General features: G+C 48.5%; 2 protein-coding genes across 2 annotated transcripts; one reads left to right on the top strand and one right to left on the bottom strand.

The window, feature by feature from the left end:
* Positions 1 to 1,065: 1,065 nt before the first annotated feature.
* LOC136468044 (xyloglucan endotransglucosylase/hydrolase protein 31-like) lies at positions 1,066 to 2,789 on the bottom strand. Its single transcript, XM_066466902.1, has 2 exons — positions 2,057 to 2,789; positions 1,066 to 1,719 (listed from the first exon to the last, which is right to left on the bottom strand). Exons 1-2 carry the CDS (start codon positions 2,650 to 2,652, stop codon positions 1,299 to 1,301), a joined length of 1,017 nt encoding a protein of 338 aa, XP_066322999.1. The 5' UTR covers positions 2,653 to 2,789; the 3' UTR covers positions 1,066 to 1,298.
* An 809-nt stretch (positions 2,790 to 3,598) lies between these two features.
* Positions 3,599 to 8,831, top strand: LOC136468043 (uncharacterized). The gene is made up of 6 exons (XM_066466901.1): positions 3,599 to 4,058; positions 4,581 to 7,388; positions 7,601 to 7,654; positions 7,798 to 8,125; positions 8,251 to 8,433; positions 8,529 to 8,831. Exons 1-4 carry the CDS (start codon positions 3,681 to 3,683, stop codon positions 8,056 to 8,058), a joined length of 3,501 nt encoding a protein of 1,166 aa, XP_066322998.1. The 5' UTR covers positions 3,599 to 3,680; the 3' UTR covers positions 8,059 to 8,125; positions 8,251 to 8,433; positions 8,529 to 8,831.
* The last annotated feature ends 1,905 nt before the right edge of the window (positions 8,832 to 10,736 follow it).

Raw genomic sequence — 10,736 nt, forward strand, 5'->3', positions numbered from 1 at the left:
GTTCCTAAGAACGAGGTGTGGATCCAACCGTTGCGGTATGTGCCATCATATGATGCGGAGTAGATTGGATCTATTTGGAGCTAATTGACACACCATGCTAAGTTTATAGACCTAGATGATACACCGAGGGACCTAATAAAAGAATAATTTCAGAAGTGCGGAACCTAGATGAGACACAGAGACAGGTTCGAGGACGTAAACATGTGTTTTAGTAGTTTGGGGATTTGAATGGCACTCCGAAATAAGTTCAAGGACAACTCCTGTATTTTAATTTGACTTCACTAGGACTAAAATTTAGTTGTAGCCGAAGTTTAGGTAGATGTTTTTTAGACACTAGCTAAACCTTTATCAGCATGTTCGGCTGGAGCAAAACGATCGTAAATTTTCAGTCGGAATAGTATTTTTCTCTCACACAAACCAGCCAGCAGTACTTCTTCACGATCCAGCAACGATATGAACCAACCAACCGAACAGGCTATATGTGAGTTATATTTTTACTCCTGTATTTTGTACTTCTTATCTCTCATGTCCCACTCAAGCCTTGTTCAGGTTAGCCTCCAATTTAAGAGGATTGAAGGGGATCAAAGGGATTCTAACTTATAAGGACTACATCCCTCTCAAAGCTTGTTTGGTTATCCTCCGTTCCACAGGATTAGAGAGGATTGAGGAGGATTTTGATGTGTAGTGGACAGAATCTTTCTGAACCCCTTCCAATCCTCTCGGATCGAAGACTAACCAAATAAACCCTCGATCCCCTCTAGCCTCATTGGATTAGAGACTAATCCAACAAACCTTCAATGTTATGTTTGTCCTCCTCCCACCTATCCTCAGCCTTGTTTAGTTGCTCCCAACTCCCAACTTTGGCACTGTGTAAAAAGAAGATTCCCCGCCACATCAAACTTGTGGTACATGCATGGAGTACTAAATGTAGACGAAATCAAAAACTAATTGTATAGTTAGGTTGTACTTTGCGAGACGAACGTTTTGAGCCTAATTAGTCAACGATTGGACAATTATTACCAAATACAAACGGAATGCTACAGTGTGCTGCAGTGAATCCGACGGCGCCAAATTCGGCCAACTAAACGTGGCCCTCGTTCAAGACGCCTTATTACAGGGTCTGCACTGCAACAATGTGTAGTAGGTCGTACCACACACAAAAAAAAAACTGTCGAATGCACATCGGATGGTTATGAGCGACAAAGGATAAATAAAATTTCCGCTCTTTAATATTAGAGAACAGATTTATGGTAGATATGATGATGATGGTTACTAGTATTTAAGCACATATATAGGAGCTAGGAGCTAGTAGCATTATGAGCTACTGGGTATGTATCGCCTGCGTCTGCGTGGTGAATGCACTCGGGGGTGAGTCTGCGGTCTCGCTTGGGGTCGAGGCAGTAGTTGTACACCATGTGGTTGCGCTGCACCCACCGCATGGCCGCCTCCTGCTGCGGGCTGAGCGCGTCGCCGGGCCCGCCGCTGGGCGCGCGGCACCGCGGCGGTGCGCGCGGCGAGCAGGCGCGGAGGAGCAGCCCCGAGAAGCGCGCCACGAAGGGGCTGTACCGGTAGTCGGCCCTGTACCTGCCGTCGTCGGTGGCCCAGGACGAGGCGTCCCAGATGGAGCCGTACACCCACATCGGCCGCCGCGGGAACGTCGCCGCCGCCGTCGCGCTCCGCCGCGGGTACCGCCGGATCGGCACGTCGTCCACGTAGAAGCTGCATGTATGTACACGGACATGAGTGAGTACGTGATGCATACCCATACGTAGCACAGCTGCTGAATGATTAGATGCGATGCGACGACGACTGGACTGCTTCATTTGTCAGTGACAGTGAGGAGCTAGAGGTAGGCGTGCAGCAAGCGTCAGTTAAAAGCAGCGGTACGGCCTCCTGCAGGCGCCGTACGTACGGCACAGCGACACACTGTCCCTGTCCCTGTTGCTGATTGGCCGGCCGGTTGCATTTGTGTGGCATTGCACACAAGTAGCAAAAATCTACTCCTATCTGTAGCAGCAGCAAAGCAGCATCGCCATTGACAGACAGGAGGTCTTACATGATGTGGGTGGGGCTCCAGAGGATGGCGTAGTGGTGGAAGTCGGCGGTGGGGTCGAACCAGTCCAGGTGGAACTTGACCTCCCTTCCGACGACCCTTCCTGGCCCGCCGTCGCCGGAGCCGAGGACGTACACGTTGGTCTGCAGCGTGTATGGCCGCCCGGGCGTGGTGCCCAGGAACTCCATGTCCACCTCGTCGTGGAACCCCGGGTGCGCGTCCGCGTTGGACAGGTAGAACGCCGTGATGACCCCCGCCGTGTACCCGGCCTGCAGCTTCACGGACGCGCCGAAGTAGCCCGACCGGAACGCGCGACGCGACTTGAACCCGCTCCCGGACGTCGAGTCCAGCCAGATGGTCACGCCGCCGCCGTTGCCGGTGCCGGACACCGACTGGTGCTGCGCGCCCCAGAGGGCGCGGAAGTCACGGGAGAAGGGACGCGCACGGTAACGCTTGCTCGGGTAGAACCCCGGCGACGGCGGCTGCTGCGCGTCTGCTGCTGCTACGAGAAGAAGCAGCAGCAGCAGCAGTAGGGGCGGCGCCGCCGCACCAACTCCAAGCAGCGCGTGCCGGTGCCCGGCAGGCGCGGCGGCGGCCATCGGTGGCGTCGCAATGCGACGGCCGACGAGCGAGCTGCGAGCTCGATCAATGATTGGCAATGGCGGCCGGCCTGCAGGCGTGTGAGCGTGACAGGGAAAGCTGCTGCTGCTGGCTGTGCTGTGCTGTGTCACCCGTGTGTGCGTGGGATGCATATGGATGGACGTGATGGGATAAATAAATAGATGGTCGCCAGGCCCACCACCACGAGGGGCTGCAGTTTTTTTTTTACCTGCCCGGTTTAACTGGGCTCTCCATCTATTCTCAGGTGAAAACGGGCCGGGTTGATCTGGGCGGGCCACACCCGGCCGGACCGACGGCCTCTTCTCTCCTCTCCGCAGTCCGCACCGCCGACGCCCCGGCCCGACCGCATGTGTCCAGTCCAGTCACCAGTGAGGGTGCCTCGGCACGCGTGCCTAAAGACATAGCAGTGTCGGTGCCACACACATTTCATTTTTATTATCAATTGGTTAGTTTTTTTTTACGGAAAGGAGTGTCTAGGTTTTGTAATGTGCTTAGCAAAAAAAAACATGGTCGACAATTTAACCACCATGCATTAGACCAAATTTCAGTAGAGAGCTTTAGGGTGCTGTTATCAAGACGGTCATGTCAGCTTTTAGGTTGGTAACTGTAGCAACGGATTTCATATGAAACTCTCTCTATATCAGTCTTTATAGTTAATCTGCTATGTCATCAAATCTACTGATGTGTTACAATATTAATTATAAATGAAACCTAGATAAAACCCCACTAAAACTGGATTTTATGGTTCAACAAAGAAATAGATCAAAGAATAGTCAGGACTGTGATGCTTTGTAAAAAAGAATCGGCAGAATAAACGCTAGACAAGCAAGGTGGGATGGGCCAGAAATCAGTCTGAACCAAGACCAAATGTGAGATTTGTGGCCCACAACTGCACCATCCCCTCCGAATTCTGAAAGGCCTCCCTAACCCCAAACGAAACCACCCTCCACGTATAGGCTCCAGGCAAACAAGCGCGACCTCCTCCGCCCGCACCTCGCCGCCGGCGATGGAGCCGCCGCCGCCTCCTGCTCCGGCGACCCACTCCGCGCCCGTCCGCGTGCTCTCCCGCACTCCGCCGCCGGCCTCCCCGACCCCCTCCTCCGCGAGCCCCGCACCGTCGCCCGCCTCCCGCGACGGGGTCGTCGCCGTCGGCTTCGTCGGCGGCGCAGGGAGCGCCCGCCTCGCGGACCGGATCCTCGACGCCCACGTCTTCTCCCCCGGCGGCTCAGCTGGGACCCTCGCCGGGAGCGTCAGGTACCACCGCGACGCCGGCAGGAGGATGGTGTTCCTGCACCTCACGCCCCCGCCTGCGCCGCTCCAGGCGGCGGTAAGAGGCTGCGGCGACGGCGACCTCCCGGACCCGGAGATGCTCTTCATGTTCTCTGTGAGCTCGGATTCTTACTCTGCTTTTGCTCATTATATTATAATACATAGAGTAGGTCTGCTATCCTGGGAATCGAACTGCCAAACTGACCCCAAAGCCTCTGCCTGATTTGTCCGTTTGTATATGATCCACCTATTCTACTGCATCACGTCAGCTAGTTATTGACGATTTGATGCACTTAAAACACCTTTTTGCCTCGTTTAAAATTTCATAGTTTTCTATACATGCTTCTGATTACTGCCATTGACTATCTTGTTGAATTGACATCTTAGAGCTAAACTTGTAAAGTATTGCTTGCCTGTGTTCAAGCTTGGCTAATGTCTGGTTCTCTGACCATAGATAGTTTAGACTTTGTCATCAGATTTACCAGCCTGTTACTTTATAGTTCACTGCTTCATAATGATATTTCTAGGATAACATGTGCCTTTGACTGCCCAAATGACTACTACATGGTCTTGTTTCTTTGGTTTTCTGTGGCAAAATGAAGGATTTATTGATTGGTTTTACTTTACGACATTCTAGGTCTGCCACGTAATTATATTTATGCAAGAAGGCTTCAGATTTAACACACAAACCTTAAAGAAGTTCCGACTGCTGCAATCTTCAAAGCATGCTTTGGCTCCATTTGTCAAGTCATTGGTAGCAGCTGCAATGCCTGCCAAAACTGTTGCCTCTGACGCCCCAACAAGAGCAACCCATAGGGCTTCCTCCATATCCCCTCCAGCACGCCGTGGAGGTCACGCTGGTCGTCAGTCCTCGGCCATCTCACTTATGTCCGGAACCAGTTCAAATCCTTCTGTATTGCCAGGCCAATGCATTCCTGCATTGCTCTTTGTCTTTGAGGATGATGCGGTTGATGTTTCAAGTGCTGCAGCAAGTTCCGATGATATGGGTGATGCATCTTCATCAAATCAGGGTTCTACCTCTGATGGATTATCAAAACAAAGCTTAGCTTCAAAGAGTTCTGGTTCAGTGGTTATGCTTGCCCGAGCAGCAAACAAATCTGAGGGTAATTCAGGCAAAAAACTGTATTCATCCCTGGAGGGACAGATCCGTGTCTTGCTCAAGAAGTGCAGGGTACTTGCAGGCATGGAGCCAGGGCATATTGGCCTGAGGGGTGTAAGTAACATGAGTCATCATTTACCCCTGTTCTCACTCGATACCTCGAGGGTTGTTGCACTGTTGGAACGGTACGTTAATAAGAAACGGGAGCCACTGGACATCATTGCAGGATTATTTGAAGATTCTTTGTGCTCCAAATCGCCATTGGATATTCTTTCACTGGAAAACAACTACAACCCAACAAACAGTGATGACTTTCAGTTGATCAAGGATTTTATATTTCGGCAGTCTGATGCGCTGAGAGGGAGAGGGGGATATTCAAGCAATGCAAGTGCTGGGTCTGTTTCTGGTGTTGGCATGGTGGCTGCTGCTGCTGCAGCAGCAGCAGCATCAGCTGCATCTGGGAAACCAGTTAATGCACCTGATCTCCCTACTTTTGATAAATGGTTTTCCATAAGTACCTCTATTCTAACTGCACTGTTGAGTGGAAGAAATGTGCTGAGTGGTCAGTCTGAAAGCAAGACTCATACAAGTCCTATTGAGAAGAATGACCAACTTCCTGCTGCAGGATCTAATGCTATTGAGATCGCATTATCGTGCTTGGAAAGTAATAATGGGCTGAACATGAAATTTTCTTCATCATGGTGCCAAAGGGTGCTTCCGGCTGCTAAGGAGATTTACCTGAAAGGTTTGCCTGCCTTTTACCCCACAAGCATGCATGAAGTGCAGCTACAGAAGGCATTGCGGTCCTTTGGCTCGATGGTTAAAGGACCAGCAGTCAGGGTATTCTCAAAGAAGCTAGAACATGAGTGCCGGGCAATATGGGAATCTGGAAGGCAGCAATGTGACGCTGTTAGCCTAACTGGCAGACCATGTAAGCACCGCAGGCATGGAGATTTCTCTTCATCAGATGCAATGAAGCAACATTCTAGTGGATATGTATTCCTCCATGCATGTGCCTGTGGCCGGTCACGTCGCCTTAGAGATGATCCTTTTGACTTTGAGACAGCCAATGTGTCTTTTAGTTGTTTCCAAAATTGCGATGATCTACTACCTACCCTTGCGCTTCCAAGAGGCAGCGATGCTGGTTCATTTTCAGTATCTTCTTGGCGCTTGGTGCGTCTAGGAGGAGCAAGATATTACAAGCCAACAAAGGGGCTCCTCCAAAGTGGATTTAGCTCCAAGGAGAGGTATCTTCTAAGGTGGATTATATCTGTTGGTAAGGGGCAAGTGAGAAATGGCATTCGTTCTAATACTGTTACTTCATCCACAAGATCTGGTATGAACCCTCAGACTCCCCCAATGGTCACTGGTGAAGTAAAATCTGCTGTAACCCAAGTCACAGCACAAATTAAATCTGCAAAGCTCGAAAGTTCTGGAAAACAACCTGAAATGGAACCAATGAGCAACTCAGGTATTAATTTTGGTAAAGGTCTGCCAAATTTTATTATGAAAAAACCCTTTGCTGAAGTTGTTGCTGGCACCACATCAAAAGATTCCGAGTTTCCTGCTCTTCAGCAGATGAGGCCACCGAAACCTGGTGGTCGAAAAGATGAGCGCCAAATGAATATAGGAGACCAGGCTAATGGCCGAGGTCATGCAGCTGTCAGCCAAGGGCCTGTAGCTGAAACTGAATCTGCGAAAGCAAGCAGAAGCAAGAGTAGTGAACATTCTGATGGGAAACCCTTTTTACAGATAGGGAGCAATATAGTACCAGTGATGGTTGGAGATGAGACTAGAGAAACTAATCAGCCGGTACAACAGTTTGTTGTGTATGTTGGATTTGAGCATGAGTGTCCCTATGGTCATCGCTTCTTACTGTCAGAGAAACATATGAAGGAGATTGATCCTTCCTGTTTGCAGTATCAAAGACCTCATTTAAACAAAGAAGCAGAAGGCAAGCATGCACAAAAGTTGCTCCAGAATGCATCTGGTTTAATTGCATCTGCAGTGGACATAAACAGTACACGGAAAAACAGTAAGCCATTGCAATCATCAGGGAGAAACAGCCAGCAGCAATCACTGCAGCTGAGGGTTGATGCAGAGACTTCACAACCTTCTCCTTGGCTTTCAGATCCACAGAATGGCAAAAGGGGGGAGCATTATTTTCCAAGCATTACAATTGATGATGGCGGAGAAGCATTTTCACTGATGAACAGAAACTTGCCAATATATATGCACTGTCCACATTGCAAGATCTCAGAAAGGAAGGAACATCAAGATGTAAAGTTTGCTGGTGCCGTGTCGCAACTTCAACGGATTTTCATTGTGAGTTATAATGTTCTAACTGAAGTTTTTTTTATCATAGTTAGATATGACGAAGTATCATCATCACAATCTTACACCAGGAAAATAGATTTTTAGTTGCTCCCTGTTTCCTATAGTACCGTTGAAGTTGAGACATGTTTCTTGTAGTATCCATAGGGACATTGTTCTGTAATCTTGCCTTCTTACTAATGTCTAGGTTCTCTTTAATGCAGGTGACACCTGATTTCCCTGTCCTGTTGGCAAGCTGCCCACTTGTACAGTTTGAGGCAAGTGCACTCATCTATATTCAGCGTGAATCATATATTTCCTTTACTCACCCCATAGAGTAGCTATGGGAAGACATAACCTAGATGTAACAGAAAAGGTCACTAAGTGGAGTTATTGCCTTTTCCCTTTCTCTTCCAATCAGGGGTCATGTTTGCCATCAAATGTCTCTGATCATGATCGAGAAGGATCATTCAGTATTGGGTGCCGAGTTATCCTCCCACCTGAGAGCTTTCTTACAATGAGGCTTCCTTTTGTCTATGGTGTTGAGACAAAAGAGGGAAGCACATTTCCTCTCAAAAACTTTGAGCAACAACCAGAACTCACAGCATGGCTTGTTGGAGGCACAGCCTTGCAAATCGTATCGGTAGGGGACGTCACTGAGAAAGAAACCATTATGAAGTGATAGACATGTCATCTAAAGCTTTACTGGTTTTAGCATGTTCTAGTCACATATCAGTGATGTGACATTGGTGAGATGATAATAACTGTTCTTTTTTTCTTTCCTGCTATCTTCCCCACACAGTTTTTCTTAGTTCCCCTTTGTTTTGAATACTCAAGGCATTGAATAGGTCTGTTGTTGGTTTAATTCATGCAGGATGCAGGATGGATGATTATATTCCTGTCTGAGGTTTTACTTCTACTCCTGAACTCGTGCTGCTAAGCTGTTGATACAACTATTGCTTCCTTTCACTGTGCTCCAAGCATTGTGAAACAGAAGTTTTGCTGATATCTACCTGGATGGTGTACATAGATGCACACAGAGGGGACAGGCCCACAGGTACAAGTTTGGTAGTTATGTACTTTCACCCTTTTGATACCACAGTACTTGGCAAACTCGTTCAGTGCTAAGCACAATATGTGTTACTGATGCAGGCAATCGCGCCGTTCTTGTCTTATACACGAATAGGTGCCAGGAGGTAAAGTTTAGCTGGTTATGTAGGGTCTGTTTTTTTGAGGAACAGTGGATAAATCCGATTCCTTGACTGAGGCCTTTGGGCTGGGAGCTTTTGTAGTAAGATTATTAGTTCAGTTGAGCTGTGTAGTGTAATATTTTTTGGCCAGTTGATGTGCTGTTTTATTCCTAGGCGTGTTGAGAAATCTGGCCATGGAATATAAACAAGAACAAGGAATTTTCTGAATGATATTGTAGCAAACGGTTGCTTGAAATGCATGGTTTCCTCAAATAAACTTGACTGATCTGCCTGTATCCCTTATCCTTTCTTGTATATATATGCAGTACAGGAATTTCCCGCAGCCTTGGGGAAAAAAGATGGGTTTGAGAAGTGAAGTGTTAATAACAGGAAAAACACAGAGTTGTGTTGGAATATGTTGGAGGGTCCAGGTTGGCATCAGCCGCTTCTGGTAGACTGGAGACTGGGCTGGAGAATGTTGAAGCTAGAAGGAAACGCACGAACAACTCCTGCTTGACAAGTGTAAAGGAGGCAGCAGGGTGTGCGAGAAATTAAAGGTGGACGGACTGCGGGACGGCCGCCGTGTTGATGATGCGTCGAGTCGAGGTGTGCCCTTTTTGTTCCTTCTCACATGCAAAACAGGCGTTTCCACGTGTTGTGAATCATTCCAGAATGGCTGCTGCAGCCTGGAGGCGTGGCTTCTTGGTTTACTCATGCAGCCCGCTTGGCTCCAAAAGCTTCTTTCTTGTGGTGTTTCTCCAATCCAAAACCCCTGGTAACCCAACCCTGCAGTCCATGGTGTGGTGTAGTAATTAAGGTACTAGTACCATTTGTCCAATCCAATGAGTGAAGTGAAGCATGACTGCACGAGTTTGAGTTGCTTGGACAAGTGGCTGTGGGTGCTACTGCTACTGCTACCAAACCTTTTGCTTGGCTGATAGATAAGAATACCTGACTTGGACTTGGACTTGAACTCTCTGCTGCTACCGGACTGATGGAAGTGGATGTAAATGCGAACAAACAGCTGGTTGGCATGCTCCACACCAACGGCCGGCCGGAGCAGATGGAGATCCCTTTTAGCTTAGCTTTAGCTAGCTTCCTTTCCTTTGTGATTGTGATCTGCTACTGCAGGAAACCATGCATGATTCACAAGAAGCTAGCGTTGGTAAATTTTTATTAATTAACTGCCTCTTCTCCATTTATTTATCCATCATCACTCATCAGGTTTCGTTTCATGTGCACTTTCAAATGTGTGTGCAAGTTTAAGAAGCATATAAGGAACCATGCATGTTCAGGGCCTCGTGTTTCCAAATTAAATCAAGAAAAAGAATCGTCACATGATCTGACTGAGTATTGCGTGCTTGCACAAGCAGGAGCACGTGAACGTGATGGTGGAGCATGTGACGTGGAGGCTGGAGCTTGGCTTGGCTTAGAGGTAAGCTACAGCAAAGTCTCGCGTTGTACCTGACCTGCTGAATGTGATGGTGATTGAATCTTTACGCCTGTAGTAGGCTTGTAGCTAGCCCTGTAACCACTCTGAATGATCTTCAGGCAGCAATGGTGGTTGCAAGTCTCCAACTCCAGCCACAGCGAGCTGCAGGAGTTGGGAGTTGGAGCAAGTTGGGTAGTGTTGGGTTTGGGGGCTGTACATTGACGCCGTCCGCCTCTGCCAGTGCACTGTGCACATGCCGCGTTCGACGCGCTGGGAATGAGGAGGTGGCCGGCCGGCCGGCTGGCCGGCGCCAACAGGCTGCTGCTGACGCGGTGGCCTTGGCTTTGCTTGCTACCTGGCGTCAGTTCGTTCCTGGCATTAAACTATAAACTGAACCTATGGAATATTGGTGGTGGGGGTCCACCGCCAGCTCCTTTAAGAAACTTGCAAAACGGCGATCGATCAGAACAACTCGGATCGGACTGGGATCAGAACAACAGGTGGTACTGCTAGCTCCCTGCAGTCTGCACTCGGCAGCTAATCCTACTTACGACTAGCTCTACAAGTAACGCCCGTGATTAATTAAGCTCAACAGCAAACTCTTCAACAAACACAAGGTACTCTCCATTATTAATACGCCCCTCTGCCTAAAAAGATGTAATTCTTATCTTTTAAGGAGTCAAGCCATCTTAAATTTGATTATATTCTATCTATAGAACACACTAACATTCATGGTAC

Source organism: Miscanthus floridulus, chromosome 7, assembly GCF_019320115.1.
Source record: "Miscanthus floridulus cultivar M001 chromosome 7, ASM1932011v1, whole genome shotgun sequence".
NCBI lineage: Eukaryota > Viridiplantae > Streptophyta > Magnoliopsida > Poales > Poaceae > Miscanthus > Miscanthus floridulus.